A 20721-nucleotide genomic window follows, 5' to 3' on the forward strand; every position below is an offset into this window, starting at 1 on the left:
ACTTCCGATTCCTGTACGTCACTTTACCTTTTCGGTCTATAAATTTGTTCTGATCACGAGGCACCCCAGAGTCTCCGTGAATCTGCTGTGATCCTGGGGGGCTGCCGGATTCGCAAATTGTTCATTGCTCAATTAAATTCCTTTAAATTTCATTCAGCTGAAGATTTTCTTCTATCAGTTATGAGGTCCCATGAGACAGCATGACAGAGTGGAAGAAACTTTAGACAGTAATTCTTGGTGGGAAGATACCTTGAGTTGAACCCAGAGTCTTGAGACTGAAATATTAAAGATACTTCGCACAGGGGTGGCGGTGAGAGAAGTATTTCTTTTAAAAAACTCCCAACCACTACCTAAGCCTGACTCCTGTAATGTACACAGCAATGAAGGCAGATGAAGATGCCTGGTCTTAGGTTGAACATACACTCTTTCCACTTTGTGTTTGCTAGTCTCATGTAACCCTTTTTTAGTTTCTTTATTGTTATTATTTTTTAAAACATGCTTCAGTGCTCTTTCATATGCAGAGAAGCAACCCTGGGAGCCTGTGCCTTCTCCAGGCCCTTGTGCCTTCAAGAAGCCAGGGTGTGCTGGGAGTACTGGGGGTGAGGGCATAGCTTCAGCCTGAAACTTTTCACCGGAGTTATCTTTCTAGTGTGTGTGCAGTGGGCTTTACTCGGTTTCCCAGCCCTCCATCTCAGAGAAAGACAAAACCAATTGGATATGGTGTATGTACTTGTCAAACTGTTTATTTGCCATTCACACTGATTAGAACACTGGATTTACAGAAGAAACTGTGGTACAAAGAGAGGAAGGCTCTGGTGGCTCCTGAACAGCAGCAGTCCAGCTGCCCTGCACAGGCTGGGCACGGTGAATGCTCCCAGGAGAGGGGAGGTGGCCCACTCGACTGGGTACCATGGACTGTGTACAGTGGAGTGCCTGCTCTCCTGTGCTATCTAGAAACACTTGGGAGAGGGGTTTCTGGGGTATTCTCTCATGTCATCTGGCTGAAGACACGAGCTTGACAGTTCCCCTTTAGGAAGCGTTTGATACGTTTGTACCAGGGAGAAAGAAGCCCATGCATGAATTTGCAGGATGTTCTGTTACTAAACCCAATAATTGCCACACAAGTAGACCCTAGGTGGGGGCTGGTTTAAATAGGACCACATCTCCCGTTGCTTTTTCAATAGATGTGTTATACCGTCATTTCAATTTGAAAGTTTATTTTTTTCCATTGATTTTTATACATCCAGAGTAACACAAATAACCAACAGTTCTTTTTCTTTTTTGCACATTCATTTCCCCAGAACAAAAAAAGTGAACTTAAAAAAAATTGGAACCATGCTATTAGCTGTTTACAAAAGTGAATAAGAAGTAGCTCATTTTAAAGTCTAAAATAAACAAAGTAGAAAGAAGCATTTTTTTTCCCTACAGTATTTAGCAAACCTAAGAAAAAGTCCTTAGAAACACACACAAAAAAATGGAAAAAAAAGTTATAGGCATTAACAATATTTTATAATGAAGCTTAATCTATTTACACACATAAATACAATTAACTTTGTTGATGCAACTCTTCTGGAAGAAAAAAAAAGAGCCAAATGATCAGCCTCATCAATACTGACCTGGCTAAAAACAAAATTCCCAACAAACACACAAAAATCCCAAAACAAATGTATACACTAGGGTAAACAAAAAGGCATTTTGTTCAGATGTAAAAAATGTTTTGTGAGATCATTGTCAAACAAATTTTCATGTATAAAAGACCCAAACATGTCATTCCCCCCAAAAATAAAAACCAACAAAAATAAAAATCACCAGGACGGAATGTCCCAAGGAAACAGGTATTTCAAGGCAGAAATCTGCAATCCTAAATTGCAGGACATTTGAGTGGAACCATTCATTTCCTTTCTAATCAGAGCATTTCTGTTTATCTGTACAAAAACTCGAGGCAGCAGAAAGGCTGTCTATTTACTCACTGATTGTGATTCGCCCAGGAAAGCTTTTGTTGCTGCGTTTGGACAGCAAGCAGATCCAATATGGTTGGCAATGTCTCTGCTCTGCTGGAAGAAACCCATAAACAGGAGAAAGGCTGACTCACCATGTTCCTTTATGTGAAGGGGGAAGAACTGGACCTTCTTGTGTTCTGAAATTTGGTACTGGGTGGGGGTATGTGCTATCTCCTTAAGAGAACATGGGAAAATGAGGAGAAAGAAAATGGGGTTTGGAAGACAGAGGAAGAGAGAAAAAGAGGGAGATACTGGGGGGAAGAGATGGAGGGAAATGTATTTTCAGATAGTGAGAAAAACAGAACTGAAATATGTGTCCATGTTGAAATCATAAATAGGGACATGAGTAAGCAGTAGAAATGGCTTATTCAATACTTCTCCTGGACCAGACACATGCAGTTATTATATGGTTGGCCTGAGGGTCTCATTGATACCTTAACTTTCCTGAGGGCAATGAATAAAAAGATACCTTAATCTACCTGAAGTCAATGAATGCAATTTTTCACACACACACACACACACACACACACACACACACACACACACAATGTGTTGCGTGAGACCTATCTCCAAAACAACTAAGGTCTAGTTTTTTTTTTTGAAACACTTAAATACTATGTATGCTGGTAAGAGTCTGTGAAACTCTAAATGACCAAATCAGTGAGCCTACAATAGTGACAAGCCCTCTCCACACATGGCTTTGAGAGTAAAGGTTCAACGTGAAAGATTATCTAATCAGAGTGTGAGGCTGGTTTTGAGTTGGAATATCTTCAGGTAACAGAATTAAACTGAAAAACATAATTTTTTCCTTCATTTTTCTCCAGGATTTTTGCAGGTCAGACATGGCAACATGTGCTGAAAAGAACATTTACGTTCAATTTGGGGGAAATGGGCTAATGGTCCTTTTCAGAAATTAAATTTTTACATTTGCTGACATTTTATGGTAATTTAGCTGCAGAAATGTAATATGGAATAATAGATGGAACTGAGTTGTGGAGGGAATCCTGTGGAAAATGAAAGTGAATATATTCCGAGTTTCTCTGAGATCTGCTATAGCTCTTCTCTAGATAAGAATGATCTGACAACATAAGCTGCTTTACTCTTTAACTCTTACCAAAGTGCTACTGCATGTGTGTAAAACAAATAATCAATATATATATAAGAAAACTCAAAAACAAGTTGTTTTAAATAAGTCCAGCTGTTTTTTGCTGCCTGCAGCCAAAGATTTGTCTAATTTGAATGCTTAAATTTACAAAATAAAAAGCAAACACTGTTCTGAAGTCCTGCTTTCAAATACTCTTCAGAGTTGACCTGAAATCGTTTCAACAAATTTTAAGAGGTACGTTAAATAACCACCAGATCATTTGGAGCACACATATGTCAAAATCAGCAGTTAGGGTTTATGAGTTGTACAACAACTGCATTCTGACCAAATCCTCCAATAAAAATAGTGCCATAAAATTTACAGTGACATTGGATACCTTTGAATTGTAGCCACGGACAGCAGTGACATGAATCTTTCCTGTCACACTGGTGCACAGGTAAAAGTCCACATACCACATAGGGTAGGGTCTCAGCCTGGTAAAAGCAACACAAAGATGTTGTTGAGTGAGCAGCACAGGACAGGGGGTCTTGCACAGGTGGGACCATGTTTTCCCACTTGTCTCCACTGAGGCACACAGAGGGAAATTGGCTCCTTGAGGCCTGCCTCTGGTGCGCCCCTAAATTGCTACAATTGTAGCCCCTAAATTCATTGATTTGGTTCCTATGTAAATGTGGCTCCCCTACACAGTTTACTTTGGCTGTGTTCTGTTACACAGCATCTGTGAAATTATCAGATGACCTTGGGGTGAGCAAATCCCTGGACAGAAATCGAATCCTCTCCAAAGATGTAATTACTGGCACCTGCCTCAACCCTCTGGAACTAGATTGACCTTCTCTGTTTTAAGGAGGAGGTTAGATATGAGACCCTTGGTAAGCCTGGCAGAAAATTCCATATTTCTGATCCTTGGAGTGACCCTCAGTGTCTAAAAATCCTATTAAAAACATTGCTGTGTGAGCTACCCACTTGTTTGATTAACATGAAAGGGAGTTTAATGTAAACAATACTTCTGGATAACCAAGTGATCACATTACTCATCCTTTTTTTCTAGCCTTCTTCAATGTGATACATTTAACTTTGGCTACTATCAAGAACAAAAAAAAAATGTAGTACTTGATATTTTTCTTAATATAAGTACATTTAAATAATTAAAAAAGTATCAACACATAAATGTCTGAACATCAAGATACATAAATATCTGGGGATTCCTTGTGGGAATACAGTAGTTAAAAATGACCCAAAGCTGTAGCTGTTTCTCAAAAACAACAACTACCCAAAAGTCCAAAAGAAAAGTTAAATAAAACTTAACAGAAAAGGGAATCATATTTCTTTCCATGGTCAAAGCAAGAAAGAAGCAAGCTCAATTTATATATATTTATATATACGTATATAAAAATAAAAACCACCCAAATGCAAATACGCATTTTGCAATTGATAAGGTGCGGAAAAATTAAAAATAAGAATTAGATGCCAAACAGGGCGAGTTGCATCCCCCCTCTCCCCCCAGCCCAACCAAAATTCCACACTCTTTGGAATAAACAACTTGGTTAAAAAGTTAAGTCAAGGGTATAAAATCTTTCTTTTTATTCACAGCATTGCTAAAACAGAAGCATTCACAGTTTCCCTCCGGGAATCTTCCTGTTTGCTTTCCAGCGCGTCCCCTGGGTGCTGGGGCAGGTGGACACCCTCGAGGTGCGTCGGCTCGGCCACCTCCGCGAGGACCGGGGCGCCGGCGGACGGCGGCGGCGGCGGCGTGGGCTTCCGGGTGCCGGAGGCTGCGCGGGCCTGACCTACAGCGAGCTCGTGGCCGTCTGGCCGTCGGGCGCCCTCGGCCCCAGGACTGTGGCCGGGCCCGGGGCCCCGCCAGGCTTGTCGGGAACAGGAGGCCAGGGCGCCCGGAGGAGGAGGCGACGCCCCGCGGGGCCGAGCCGGGCCGGGCCTGGCGCCTCAGTAGGGCCTCCACACGGCCTCCTCCAGGCGCGCGGCGGGCGCCATGTTGGTGGGGGAGTTGCTGTGGCTGCCCTCGGCCTCCACCACGTCGCTCTGGTTCGGGAGGCTGGGGTTGAGCAGCGCGGAGCCGGTGGAGGCGTTGGTGCAGGGCGGCAGGATGCGCGGCGGCGAGCGCTCGCCGCCCACCATGGAGAACTGGTAGGAGCCGGCCGAGGCGCCGTAGTACAGGTGGTAGGAGGGCGAGCTGGCTTGGAATGGGCCGCCCTGCGCTTGCGACGAGCCGGGGTAGGGCGGCGGCAGGTAGGTGTGGTAGCGCGTGGCCGAGCCCATGGCCGACATGCCGATGCCGATGCCCGAGGTGACTGGCGTCGGGGAGTAGGTGAAGGCGCCTGGGTAGTGCATGCGGGGGTCAGAGATGGAGGGCAGCGCGGGGAACTGGCGCGGGTCGCTGAAGGCCGTCAGGTCGGGTGCCGCTGCCGGGAGGGCAAGAGAACGGAGCGGGAGTGAGTGGGGGGTTGTGGAGGCCACAGCTCTTCCCTCTGCCACGGGGGGCTACCCAGGATGATACCGCCTAGGAGGATGGGAAGCCACCCAGGATGCTACTGCTGGGGAGGACGCAGACCACCCAGGATGCTACCTCCCAAGAGGACGAGGATCACCCAGGATGCTATACCCAGGGGGACAGGGACCACCCAGGATGCCACCTGCTGAGATGACGGGGATCACCCAGCGTGTCACCTCCCAGAAGTATGGGGACCACCCAGGATGCTATGCCCAGAAGGACGGGGACCACTCAGGATGCCACCTCCTGAGAAGACAGGGATCACCCAGGATGCTACCATCTGGGAGGATGGAGAGCACCCAGGATGCCACCTCCCAAGAAGATGGGGACCACTCAGGATGCCACCTCCGAGAGGAGGGGGACCACCCAGGATTCTACGCCTGGGAGGGCAGAGACCACCCAGGATGCCACCACCCGGGAGGACAGGGACCACCCAGGATGCCACCTCTGAGAGGAGGGGGGCCACCCAGGATGCTAGGCCTGGGAGGATGGGGGACACCCAGGATGCTACTGCCCAGGGAGAGGGTTTCTACCCAGAATCTGCCACCCAAAAAAGATGAGGTCACCCAGAATTCCATGCCCAGCAGGACGGGGACCAGGAGAATGCTACTGCCCAGGAGGATGGTATAATGTACAGTAATATAATACAGTAATATAGAATATCATGTAATATGACATGAAATGATGTAGTATAGCATAATATAGTAGGTATAGTATAGATGTAATGTGCAATAGTATATACTATAATATGTATAACATATATAACATGTTCATATAATCCCAGGGTTGGCAAACTGCAGCCTGCCAGCCAAATCTCGCTGCCCCCAGTTGTTGCATGTCCCAGTAGGTAAGAATGCCTTTTACTTTTTTTAAATGGTTGAAAATGCAAAAAAGAACACTTCCTGACCTGTTAAAATGACAGGAAGTTCAAACTTCAGTGTCCATCCGTACTTTGGAACACATCCTCACTCATTCTTTCATGTACTGCCTATGGCTGCTTTAGAGCCACTGCTGTAAAGTCAAGTGGTCAGTATAGAGACTGCAGGGGCCACAGAGCAAATATTCTTTTTTTTTGAGACAGAGTCTCACTTTGTCACCAAGGCTGGAGTGCAGTGGTGTGATCTTGGCTCACTGCACCCACCACCTCTTGGGCTCAAGCAGTTCTCCTGCCTCAGCCTCTTGAGTAGCTGGGATTACAGGTGCCCACCACCAGGCCTGGCCAATTTTTGTATTTTTAGTAGAGACAAGATTTCACTACGCTGGCCAGGCAGGTCTTGAACTCCTGACCTCAAGTTATCCACCTGCCTCAGCCTCCTGAAGTGCTGAGATTACAGGCCTGAACCACTGCACCCAGCCCTAAAATATTTATTCTTTGGCCCCTCACAGAAAAAAGTTTGCTGACCCTCTATTTGATCAATATATTAACATACCAATAATAATATAAGCCTAATCTGTGATATTAATATAACAAATGATAATTTGACACTATATAATAATGTAATGGATGCATAAATATGTTACTAACATAATATGTTATACATAATATATGATAACACTATTAATATATAATAATACATTACACATAGTATTTAGGTTGAATGATAGAAAACTGCCATTTTCATAGGCCTTCAACAGTTGAAAAATTGATAATTTCCTAGTATTTAAGTGAATGTATGGCTCAGTAGCAACTGTTGAGCGAATGTCAGGGAATATCATTACCACTCCTCCTCTCCATATCTACCTTTGTACTAGTTCCACAATTTTAGAAACAGTATAGCCTTGAGTTCACCTGGTATTCTCTATTACGCACTTCACTGGTTTGTCAACACAAGTAGATGTAGGACCTTGATTTATCTACTCTGTTTTTTGCACATGAGGACATTTTACCAGAAGTTGTAAAGCTTTGTCTCTAAAACTCACTTTGTTACGACTGTGCATTATTTTGTTAGGATTATGCATTTACAGTTTCACCAACTGGCTTTAGCGCTGTCCTGTGGTTCACTGACTCTGTCTGCATTTTTCTTACCTACAGGCCGCCCTTGGGAACTATGGAGGATTTGTGTACTAGGCAGGGTTCCCTATGTCTGAAGATCAGAGTTTCTCAGCTGTGACACTGTTGACATTTTGGGCCAGATCATGATTTGTTGGGGTGGAGGAGGGCTGTCTTGTTCATTGTAGGATGTTTGGAAGCATCTCTGCTTTACCCAGTAGATGCTAGTAGCATCCCCCTCCCCTCTTGTGACAACTCAGAATGTCTCCAGACATTGCCAGATATCCTGAGGGTGGGGTGAGGGAAGCAAAGTCACCCCAGCTGAGAACCACCACTGCAGATGCAGGAGGGCACCCTGGAGTAGTTCACGTTCCTCAGAATTATTCATTAAATGACCAGGCTAGGACTCTCCTCTTTATATCAGCAAATCCACAGACAGCAACAAACGGTAGAAACATGAATTCGTTGTTTTAAAATGTGAAGTTCTCAGATCAACACACAAAATAACTCTTAAGCTCAGATGGCATGTGGCCTGTGTCCTTTTGAGTTCAGGCTGATAGAGAAAGTTGACAGAGCCAAAAGCTTGCTCTGAAAGGAAAGCTACCAAGGTGGATTAATCTGTTTTTGGAAGGCATCGGCAGTTGATCAACTTCCTCATATTTCAAGCCTATTATTCCAGCAGGGAGAGCTAGTGTGTTTTTTTTCTCTCTCTCTCTTTCTCTCGCTCACTCGTCTCTTCCACACCCCATCCTCCCTCCCTCTAATGGTCTTTTATTGCCCTAACACATTTTTAAAAATGAACTCCTCTGTACCTTTGGGGTGAGTGTGATGAGGGGATACACTCCTCATCAGAGAGGTAATTAAAGTTGATAGAAACAGCCCAAGTCTGTAGCAGATCCCTTCACTAATGAGGAAACCAGGAGTCTGACTTTCAAACAAACACTCCTGTTAATCTTTTCAAAGCCAGGCAGACATGTGGGCAGGGAAAAAGTTGTAAACGGACAGTGGTTCTGAGGCTGCCCTTCCTTGGCCACACTCTAGTCAGTTCTCGAGCCAGGCCACACCTCATTCCACAGGGTTCATCCCTGCCCGCTTGTTGGGGCCATCTGTGAGCAAGCCCTGTGTCACTTGTTTTTGCTGACATGGAGAGCTGTGACATGTTTGAGAGTTAACAGGAAGCTTTACTCCATTTTTCCATTTAGATTTAGAGAGTCTACGGAGAAGCTGGGACAGGAGGAAAAGCATTAGGCAAATACAGTCAGTTTGTTGTCATCTGATGCAATACTCCGGACACAAATAAATGACTCTGCCCATTATTCCTCTTGCTTCATTTGCCCTGAGACAAAAAGGTGAATCCACTGGAAAATGAATGAAAGGTCACCCTGTTTTACAGCAATGTCTGGACATGCTCTGCTGGTAGGTTCCAACTATTACATGGTAACGTGGTGATGGTACCAAGTTACTGGAATCCGGAGTGAGTCCGTGATTTGTCATGGACATAAGTACTGGAATGATGTTACGGTCTCAGCTGTTGGGGGAAAATAGTTCTTTCACTTGTGGGCAGAACATCCAAAACAAAGAGCTGAAATGCTGCCTGTGATCCTTCTGTGTACACATGAGCAATGTCATACTACAAAAGACCATCCATTTGGTCAAACTATCTTTTTTACACACATTTTGATAATAAAATACCTTAGGCCCTCTAGATATGCTCAGATTCAAATGCTGTGTTCAAATGTTGCTTTTCATCTTTGTGTCTTGTCTCAGATCCCTTATTCAGACCCATCAGTCTGCACAATTCACCCATCCAGCCATAGCTCTTTTGTCCTTTTGGCTGGCCTGGTGTCCCCTGATTGAGCAGCAGGGTGGGAGGAGTTGGGGACCCCTGATATTCACAGGGAGTTTTTAAGAGTAGGAAATCTGGGGCTTAGGAGGTCCAGGTATTTTGGCTGGAAGTGTTTTCCCATTGATGGGGCTAAATATTTGCCATGACGGCTCACGTCTTCGCTCTCCAGCTTGACATGGATGAAAGCAGCCTCGCTCCAGGGCCCCTCCCACTGCCCCCAGAGGATTAAACAACCTGAGCAGGTAATGGCTGCCTTAAAAGGAGCTTTTGCATGACTCAGATTAATGCATGCTGTCTGTCGCCCAGGTTGGCAGCTAAACATTAATTTTTTTTTGAAAAAGAAAAAAAGAAAAGTAAACCTCTAGATGACAACTCTTTTCAGACAAGGTGTGGAGTCTGTCTGCAAAGGATAGAGAGAGAGACAGACAGAGTCCAAGTCCCCAGTGCAGAAGGAAGCCCAGGTGGGGCTGGGGCCGGGAAGAGGGGCAGAGCACAAAGCGGTCGGGCTGGATTAAAAGGCAAAGCAGCCACAGAGCAGTGTCAGGTTCTCAAAGCTGTCGGCCAGGCAGCCACTTTCCTTTTATGTATTCCACCCCCCTCCTGCCTCCAGGTTTATGACAACACTTTTCAGGCCTGTGCTCCAGGCTTGATTTCTCAGAGGGAGTTCTGCCAAATTGAAGAGCAGTCTCCCATACTGTTCTGTGCCACTGTGAAAGCTCATCTGGAATTCTGTCCTCCCTCCAAGAAGAAAAGAATCATTCTTGGGTTCTGAAATGGGACATGGTTTTTATCTGCTTCACACTCCCATGGCATAAAATGTTCTCCCTTACGCCTTGGGTGATTGAAGTCCAGGGTGTTCACAAATGTAACTGTGATATGGGACTTTGCAGTGCACATGTTACTCATTCCTTTTATTTAAAAAGTCACCCGTCCACCTGAGCACCAGTCAGCTGGAGGAGTTGGCCCCCACGGTTCTTGGACTATAAGGTGCTGATCTTGGGTGATGACCAAGTCAAAAGACTTACGTAATAAATTCCAAAGGACAGACCTATAGCAGGAACATTCAAAGGAGAACAGGCATTATTTCAGATGAAGACCACAGCCAGTGGGTGCACTGAGAAGAATCAGTAAAAGCTGACAAGTGCCTTTGTTCTTGAGGGATAAGCTTCTAGAAACCACAACCTAAACAAGATGCCATGATACCTGTGCTACTCTCTCAATGCCTTAGAGCAGCATGTACCATGAAAATATTGGCATTAATGGCCAAAAGTAATGTGAAAACCGAGCACTGAAGTTGGCTTTCCTATTTTACTGTAGCACCCAAGAATACTGGAAGGCAACGGTTCTCACCTGGGGGCAGTTTTGCCCCTTGGGACACTTGGCAATGTCTGGAAACATTTTTTATTGTCCTAACTGGGGTGAGCAGGATACTATTGGCATCTAGAGGCCAAGGATGCTGCTAAATATTCTCCAATGCTCAGGACAGACTCCCCCAACAAAGGATTATTTGGCCCCAGATGTCAATAGTACTGCTGTTGTGAAGCTCTGAGAAGCAGCTAAGGCATCTGATGAAACCTGAAGTAATCACAACTGTCTGGAAAACACAACATTACACAACATTTAAAATGGCAGACATGACTCCACTGCCCCTGTGCCTGTCCCCTAATCTGCTATAATCTGATCCCAAGAGCTGAAAAGCAAGACCCACCCCCTCCCCCAAACACACATGCAAGGGTGTTTGCAGGCATCATAACACTGAAGTTCTCTGAAGCATTTTCACAGTTTGGTGCAGCTCCAATTTCAAAGCCCCAAACACTAAGTTTCTTCTTTTGCCTTCAACAAAGGAATTTTTCTCTGTAACTCTGATTTCCCTGCCCACGAGCAAAGGTGAGTGCCAAGCCCAAAGGGCTCATAGGTTAAATGACTAATACTTAATGAGCTCATATTAACAACAATTATGCTAACCATGACACCTGAGTTTTTCACTCTGTTCCTCTAGCCTCTATATGAACAGCGCTTAGTTGGAAATGTCTAATTTGGGGTATACAGTTGGTTTTCTATATCCATGAGTTCTGCATCTATTTAACCAACCATAGATCAAAAAATACTATTTTAAAAAAGGATGGTTGTGTCTGTATTAGACATATACAGACTTTTCTCCTTGTCATTCCCTAAACAGTACACTAAAACAAGTATTTACGTAGCATTTACATTTTATTAGGTATTATGAGTAATCTAGGAATGATTTAAATATATGGCAGGATATATATAAGTTATATATAAATATTATACCATTTTATATGAGGGACTTGAGCATCCATGGATTTTGGTATCCATGGGGGATCTTGGAACCAGTTCTCCATGGATACCGAGGGGTGGCTGTATTTACTTCCCATTCCACAGGTACCCCCGTGTGCTGTCCATGTGATCTGTGAAAATTTACCACCACCACATGGACCAGTCCCATCAGTCCAGAATTCATTTGGAATAATGAGTCCTAACAGTTGACTACTTTGGCTTTTTATATTGTTCTTAACCCTTCAGTCACCATCCTTTCTTGCCAAATGTGAACAACTTTAGAATGTCTAAGGAACCTACTTCTCCAAGCCACTTCTGCCTTCACATCCACAATCTCTGCCTCCTAAGTATCCAACAAAATCAGTGCATGGGCATGGGACTTAGAGATAGGTCACCTTGTCTTGAAACCATGTTTTACTCAATTTTTAATAATGTTCTGCCAACTCCTTCATGCACCTCTAGTCTCCCGGACCTTCCACCTCAGCTCAGCTGCAAAGAATGTGTTTTCAAGTGGCTTACTTGAGAGTCGACTGGAAAGTTCTGCAGAGAGGGTTGTCATGCCGCTGGCACGTCCAGGTGAAATGGGCGTTGCTGGGTGCACAGAAGGAGAGGCAATGGATCCCAGGTATTGGTAGGACTGATCATAGGACCACGGTGGGGATGGCTGGATCTGCCTTGTATCTGAAGAGAATCAGAAAGGTCAATTATATGTAAAGTGGGGTGGAATTTTAAAAATGTCTTTTAATAAGAAACGAGTGGCCTTTGTTCAAATATGTCACATACATGTATGTGGCCTATGTACCAGGGTTTAATAAGCCTACTCAAGTCCAAGTATCTGCCTCTGTTGGATTATTTCCCTCCAAAAGAGACTGGATTCTTGGAGATTTTCACCTGACACCTATTCCTTCCAAAGGTTTTATTGAATCATGCTAACAATGATGAGAGAAATGGATTACACTTTCAAGGTAGGAGTGTTAATGTCCACACTGTTGAAATGCAGCACTTGAGAACTTCAGGTATCTCATGACTGCTGAGATGATTTCAGCTTTGCCAATAATTAGAATGATCATCATCAGAAACATTTTATAAACTCAGGGGATCACTTATCTGTGTTCGGTAAGAATGTGGAGTTTGGGGCTTTTTTTTTTTTTTTTTTTTTAATACCTTTACCTTTGGCAGAAAGTATTCCATGGGCTGGTAAATGTTTTATATTAAGGCGAATTCTCTCCCAAGGATGACAGGAAAGAAGGTCTGGCTGGGAAGCTGGCAATGAGGTCTAATGACTAGTTCACAAACCCAGCAGTAGAACTGGCCCTATCAGCCCAGGCCTTCTGTTCCTTTTCAGGACTTCAAGTTTGCAACTTTTAAAAGTCAGGGTTTTTAGCAGGTATTTTATAGGTTGCCATTATAAGAGGCCTGGGATAGGAAAGAGACAAAAGTCTGACTTCAAAAGATTTAGACAGAATGGATTTTGTCAATTTGACTCCAGTGTTCAAAGGAGTCTTAATTTTCAGAAGCATCATACTGTTTGCAGATGAAAAGGAGGAGGAAAGCCAGCTCTATTCTTAGGCAAATGTGTAAGGAAATTTAAATTGGACACTGTCCCACTAGAAGAGTTTTAACTTCTTTGGAGTTAAACATTAATTTTCTCTTTATGTCCCACCTTTGTGGACAAAGATAACAGTGAACTACCATAACTCCCAGGGGTCTTCATAGCCAGAGCTTCATGATCCTGCAAGTAGCAGTGTAGGAAGAGGAGGCTTCTTTCCAATACTGGGTATAAGTTCTGGATAGGTCAGGACACAAAGAAATGAGCTATTTCTACTCATTATAAAATATTCAGATCTGCTTCCTACAGGGGCTTTTCATTTCCAGCAGTTCACATTTGCTTTTCTGTTTATCTCTCTGAAGCTGCCACAGTGGATAACAGAATCAGACATTTGGAGACCCAAATCTTCCTCCCCAGTATTCTCCTGACAGCCTCCCTTCCTCCCTCCCTCATACTGATTCATTTCTTTCTTTTTTGTGTGTGCATGAAAATAACTGATTTTTTAAGTTTAAAAAACCTGGTAGTTCCTGGGCAAATAGTTTAGCGTGGAATCCCTGAAATCTAATATTAAAGAAAGGTCTTCATTTTATTCCAAATTGTAGAGGATTTAAAGAGGTGGCAAGGAACAAAAGAGCTGGTCCATTTTAAACTCAGCAGAAAATAAATGTTCAACCTTGGCTGAAGCTCCTGTGTAATCTTACAGCTAACAGTGTTTCCAATAACTAAAGGCAAACAGAAATAGCAGACTGTTCAGTATTCCCATGCTACTGCAGGTATTTTACTCCAAATGAAAAAAAACCCATATACTTAGATATTTTGTGTAAGTCATGCGTATATACTAGATACACACGTTTACTAAGTGAATATAGAGTACTCCAATATTTTAATCATTTTAAAAGCAAACAAAAGAGGTTTCAGAATTGTCGGAAAGCCCCCCAGGGCGTGAATTGCGGTAGAGTAATTCATGCCTTGTTGTGTAGACAGCCTCACACCTCTAACCCCGTGTCTAAAGCCACACTAAGCATAAAGTATTATGCCATGATTCATGCTCTGTCATGTTTTACTGTAGTGAAAAAGTTGTGCTAGGCTTTTCTAAACTCATAATTAAACCATGCAAACGTTGCATAATATTTCACAGCCTTTAAAAAATATGCTTTGGTAAAATCTTTATGATTAAAGTCCAAGTTCTATGAGTTTTTTTTTTTTTTTTTTAAAAGACAGGGTTGCAGATTCCACATTTTCTGACTTCACACCATAACTTAGCTTTTCAGGTGTTGGAGGGGGAGATGGCAATAAACACCCTGAAGCCCACCCAACCCCCCACATCAGTTTTCTTTCACGAGACCACAGTGACTTGTGCTTGGGTTCATTGCCAGTGGTGGGCCAGAAGGTGGGGATGGTGAGCCTCTGATGTTGGGGTTTTAGTTGCTGCCTCTTCTGCGTGTGTTACTAATAGAAAACAAAAACAAAAAAGGCCTGATACTATGGTGCATTCTGGGTTTAATATTCATTACTGTCTTTGGTCTGACAGGGCCAACACGAACTCACGGGCCACCCGAGCACTGGACTAACAGGCAGGAGAGGTGGGCTCTGGGTCTTTCTGTCTGGTGAGCAACCGGGTGACCTTGGATTACTCACTTAGACTTTCTTATTCTCACCTCTGAAGGGAGATGATCCCTAAATCCTTTCCAATGGTAACAGAGCAGGATTCTAATTCCAATAGGTCCTACACAGTATTTCTTTGTTTTACTTGTACATTAAGCAGAGTGAGGGAAGAATCAGACATGGGGTGAAGAGTGGTGCCTGTAATAATAAATTGGTGTATTCTGGGAAGAGGAAGTAGAGGGGAGTAAGATGGGAGTTATCCAGAAAAGGCCATGGGCTGAGGAAGAGAACCACTGTAAATCATTCTCCAGAGCACAGGGCTACTTGTTCTTGAAAGAGCTGCCTCTGATAAGTGAGTCCATCAAAAGGAACAAAAGCATATTGAACATTTACAGTGTGCCAGGAATGTGCTAATTTACTTGGTAGGAGAGTGATGAATAAGACCAATATGGTCCCTGCCCCACTGGCACTTATAGTCAGTGAAGATCCCAGGACCTTGTGATGCTTGGAAAGGCATCTTCCTGTTGCAGTAATCATTATACTGGGTGTTGCTTCATTCATTCATGTATTCATTCATATGTTCATGAAATTACTTTTTTATTCACTCATATTTCCAACAAACATTTTGGCTTCACTTGGGCCACTGTCTTGGGGACTCACTAGTGAATGGAAGGTTCCTGCCTTCTGGGAGTTACAGCTACTGGGGTGCCTCAGGGCTGTATCTGGGCTAACTGCTAGATTAGCTGCCTAATTTGGACTTGCAAACAGCTGTTCCCAAGGTAGAAACAAGAACCCTAGTGGTATCTATTACATGCTTATGTTCTGCCTCTGAGAGGAGGAGACTAGGGAAAGCACCGAACTTAAATCACAGACAAATTTCAGTTTGCATCCTGTCTTCACCATAAACCAACTGGATGACCTTAGGCAGGTCACTTATTTTCTCTGGTTCATAGTTAGAATTCTGACTTCAAAGAGTAATAGGAATAAGTGAGATAAACTATATGGAAAGCAAGTATTACAATTTCTGGCCATAGTAAATGCTCAATAAGTCTGAGTAACCTTTATGATGATATTTCTAAAAAGAGAAATCCATGCCAAGGGACTTATCTGACGTTCATTGGTGAGACCACACACATTTGCTCCAGGATAAGGCTCAAGTAACAGTGTTTTGTTCACAGCTAAAGTCTTGACAGACACACTCTTCAGGCTGGAGAGGAGCTGGGCTCAGGAGATTAAATGGTAAAGGGGGAAGGAGTTTGGAAATTTGGGATTAGGATGGAGAAGGCAGGAACTCAGTATCTCAACCAACTCATGTTTCCATTAAAAAATACTGGATTCAGGGCCAGGCGTGGTGGCTCCTGCCTGTAATCCCAGCACTTTGGGAGGCTGAGGTGGGTGGATCATGAGGTCAGGAGATCGAGACCATCCTGGCTAATGGTGAAACCCCGTCTCTACTAAAAATACAAAAAATTAGCTGGGCGTGGTGGCGGGCACCTGTAGTCCCAGCTATTCGGGAGGCTGAGGCAGGAGAATGGCGTGAACCTGGGAGGTGGAGCTTGCAGTGAGCCGAGATTGCGCCACTGCACTCCAGCCTGGGTGACAGAGCTAGACTTCGTCTTAAATAAATAAATAAATAAATAAATAATACTGGATTCAAAAAGTTAAATTTAAGCCTTTCTGCATACTGGTTTTCCAGGCTAAATGATGTCTGATGCAGCCACTTTACTGAGGCCATTTTGTGATAGGTTATTTTCAGCTTTTTAATCATCAAATAATGGGTAAAACAGGGACCCCTTTTCACATCCTCGAACCCCATTCCCTTCCATTTGAAATGGGAAGTTAGGGATAAGGTAGAGTTGAAGTTAGTGGTGAGCTCAGAGGTGTACATGGCATATATCACACTAGAAGAAAGGAGAGTGCTTTTATCTTTTGATGCAGCAATATTAAAATGTCTCTAGAGTCAACAGTGACCCTTTTAAATAATTCATATCAGAATGTCCTGCTGCTTCTAGTTTCAGTTCCAAAATGTAAAGAGCTTGAGAGTCATCACTCTTGTTTTTATAAGAAAAAATGCTGAACAAACTGAAAATCCATGACTTTTCTTAAGTCCAATGGAAAGCTGAAGTTGCAGGGCAAACTGCCACCCCAAATTTTGAGAAGCAGGCAAACATAGAGAATCACAGTGAGGTCTGCTTGCTGGGAGCAGAATTTCTGAATTCATAAACTGACGGGAACACTTAATGGTGATTTTGACAGATTGCTAGAGGCTGAGTACAGACTGGTGTGAGAGTAAGACACTCCTGGGGGCTACACTTTCAGGAGGAAGTGCACTGTTGTGGGTTTTTCATTCAGGAACTCCACCAGATTCTCCCAGGATCCAATATATTATAATAACAGTGGGTTATGGCTGAAAGAGCTTCAGTAGATTGACTATTTAAGGAGGAGTTCATAGAGAAGCTCACAGATAACATGGGAGACAAAAACAAGGACACTAGAGGAATTTGAAGTCTCTGGTACCTTCTGCAAACATTAAATACAGCCCAACTCTTAGGTACATGAAAATAATAACTCACACTAAAGGCCTAAGTTCCTGTTGCCTGATAAATCATATTAAACTTTCAATTAAAAATTACAAGAAAGGCAAGAAAAAACACAGTCTGAAGAGACAAAGCAAGCATCAGAACCAGACCCAGATGTGACACAGAGTTTGGAATTACCAGACAGGGAATTTAACAATGATTAACATGTTAATGGCTCTAATGGAAAAAGAAGACAACGTGCAAGAAGAGATGGATAATGTAGGCCGGGAGATGGAAACTTTTTTTTTTTTTTTTGAGACAGAGTCTCACTCTGTAGCCCACGCTGGAGTGCAGTGGCGCAATCTCGGCTTACTGCAACCTCCACCTCCTGGGTTCAAGCGATTCTCCTCCTCAGCCTCCTGAGTAGCTGGGATTACAGGCACCTGCCGCCACGCCTGGCTATTTTTTTTTTTTTTTTGTATTTTTAGTAGAGACAGGGTTTCACCATGTTGGCCAGGTTGGTTTGAACTCCTGACCTCAGGTGATCCACCCACCTTGGCCTTCCAAAGTGCTGGGATTGCAGGCGTGAGCCACCGTGCCCGGCCTGAAACTCTTAACACTCAAAAGGAAATTCTAAAAACCAAAAGCACCCTAACAGAAATGAGGAATGGCTTATTTAGTAGACAGGACATGACAAAGGAAAGAACCAATGAACTCGAAGATACAGAAACTTACCAAACAAAAAGATAAAGAGGAAAAAGAACATCTAAGAACTGTGAGAAAGTTTCAAAAGGTGTAACTGGAATACCAGATGGAGAAGAAAAAGAAAACATTGGAAGAAATATTTGAAGTATTAATGGCTACGAGTTTTCCAAAATTAATGACAGATACCAAACCACAGATCCAGAAAGATCAGAGAACATCAAGCATAATAAATACCAAATCTACACCCAGGCATATCGTATTTAAACTGCAGAAAACCAAAAAGAAGAGAAAATCTTGAAAGAAGCCAGAGAGAGGAAAAAGCCAACACCTTACCCTTAGAGAAACAAGGATAAGAATTACATCATCTTTCTCTTCAGAAACCATGCAAACAGAAAGCAGAATAAATAAAGTGTTGCAACCAAAAAGCTACCAAACTATAATTCTGCATCCAGCAACATTATCCTTCAAATTCAAAGAAATAAGGATATTTTCCGACAAAACTGGAATAATTCATTGCCAGCTGACCTGCCCTATGAGAAACGTTAGAAAGAAGTGCATAAAAAAGGAAGAGCATTAGAAAAGTACTATATTAAGGTACAATGAACCAAGATAAGCCATATTCTGGGCTACAAAACACACTTTAACATCCTTAAAAGTAAAATTAAGTTTTATTTTTCTTAACTCATCTGAAAGATAACTTTACAATAATAGTAACAAGGTATTGGGTGATTGTAGCATGTGGACAAATGAAATAAAAGGCAGTAATGATAGGAAGGAAGAAGTGGTACAGTGTTATTTGATGCTAGATGTAGATTAGTTATACATGTACTTTTCAAACTCCAGGGCAATAACTAAAAACATTTTTAAAAAAGAATAATTGATATGCTAACAGGAGATAAAACGGAATCGTATAAGATGTTTAAACCTATAAAAGGTAGAAAAAGATGGGGGGGGAAGAATCAGGTGCAACAAATATAAAAGTTATAAATATGATTGATACTACTCCAGTTATATTAATAATTAGGTTAAATATGAATACCCTAAATGCACCAATTTAAAGACAGAGATTGTCAGTGTGGATTAAAAATAAGACCCAACTACATATTATCTACAAGGGACCTATTTTAAATAAAAATATTCACACAGATTACAAGTAAAGGGATGGAAAAAGATACACCATGCTAACACTGATTGAAAGAAAGCTAGAGCAGCTATATTAATTTTATACAAAGCTGACTTCAGAGGAAGGACAATTTTCAGGGATAAAGAAGGGAATTACATGATGATAATGTGGGTGAATTCTCTAAGAAGACATCATCTTTAATATATGTCCATCTAAAAACTGAGTGTCAAAAAACATGAGGCAAAAACTGATAGAACTACAAGGAGAAATAGGTAAATATGCTATAACAATTGGAGACTTCAACAACCATCTTTCAGTAATTGATACATCAAGCAGGCAGAAAATTAAGACACAGTTGACCTAAACGGTACTACCAGTCAACTTGATCTAATTAACATTTATGGAATATACTGTCTAACAGCAGAATACATATTCTTCAGCTCACATGGTACATTCACCAAGATAAGCCATATTCTGGGCTACAAAACACACTTTAAGATCCTTAAAAGTGTAGAAAGCATACAAAGTATTTTCTCAGATCACATGGATTTAAACTAAAAAGCCAATAATAGATAACTGGAAAATCTCCAAATATTTGGAGATTAAACAACATACTTCTACATTAGCCATGGGTCAAATAAAAAGTCTCAATAGAAATTAAAAAGTGTTTTGAACTAAATGAAAATACAACTTATTACAATTTTTGGATGCAGACAGAGCAGTGCTTAGAGGGAAATTTATAGCATTGAATACGTATATTAGAAGAGAAAGATCCAGAATTAGTCACTGAAGCTTCTGCTTCAGGAGACTGGAGGAAAAAAAGCAATACGGACCTCAAGCAAGCAGAAGAGAAGTAATAAAAATTAGACTAGGAACCAGTGAAATTAAATACAGGAAAGTATTAGAGAAAATCAATGAAACAAAAAATCTTGTTCTTTGAAAAGTTCAAAACATCCCTCTTTGTCCTCATGCTCCCCACAGGCGCTGGGAGAAGATGGATAGAGACCCCTCCTGACCCTCCTCTGACTGTCCACTCTAGGGTCTTTTAAATACCCACCCTCAGAAGCACCCCTTGAACACCCTCCTTCATCCTGGGCCTGGAGAAGGTTATAGTTAGAAAGCCCCTTCTTGGTTATGTGGCTGACATCTTTAAAATGCCAGGTCTTTCAGTCATCTCTCAGAGCTATTTAAAAATAAAAGTCACATAGGCCACAGGGTTCTTCTACCATCTATTTTTGAAAAACCCAAATCTGCTTGGTGAACATATAAACCCAAGGGGCAGCCCTGGTTATTTCCCTGGAGGAATTTTTTCCCTCCTGCAGCCTGGAGGAAGGTAGGGACGTTCCCAGGGTTCCCTCCAAGTTCACCTCAGTCATGGGGAGCTGGTGTAATGCCCTCTTGGAGACCTCAGAACACACAACAGGATGTGACTCAGGACTCAGAGATGTGAGTCAGTTTCCAGGGTGATGTGT

General features: G+C 42.6%; 1 protein-coding gene across 23 annotated transcripts in view; it reads right to left on the bottom strand.

The window, feature by feature from the left end:
* Window positions 1-725: 725 nt before the first annotated feature.
* Window positions 726-20721, bottom strand: part of LOC105472675 (RUNX family transcription factor 1) — a 1100727-nt gene continuing 1080731 nt past the window's right edge. For all 23 annotated transcript variants that reach the window (XM_071095679.1, XM_071095683.1, XM_071095678.1 and 20 more), the window contains 2 exons: window positions 12268-12429; window positions 726-5525 (listed from right to left, as the gene is read on the bottom strand). In XM_071095679.1, coding sequence (XP_070951780.1) covers window positions 5050-5525; window positions 12268-12429 — 638 coding nt within the window. In that variant the 3' untranslated portion in view covers window positions 726-5049. The remainder of the gene's footprint in view (window positions 5526-12267; window positions 12430-20721) is intronic.

The sequence above is a fragment of the Macaca nemestrina genome, chromosome 4, assembly GCF_043159975.1.
Source record: "Macaca nemestrina isolate mMacNem1 chromosome 4, mMacNem.hap1, whole genome shotgun sequence".
Lineage (NCBI taxonomy): Eukaryota > Metazoa > Chordata > Mammalia > Primates > Cercopithecidae > Macaca > Macaca nemestrina.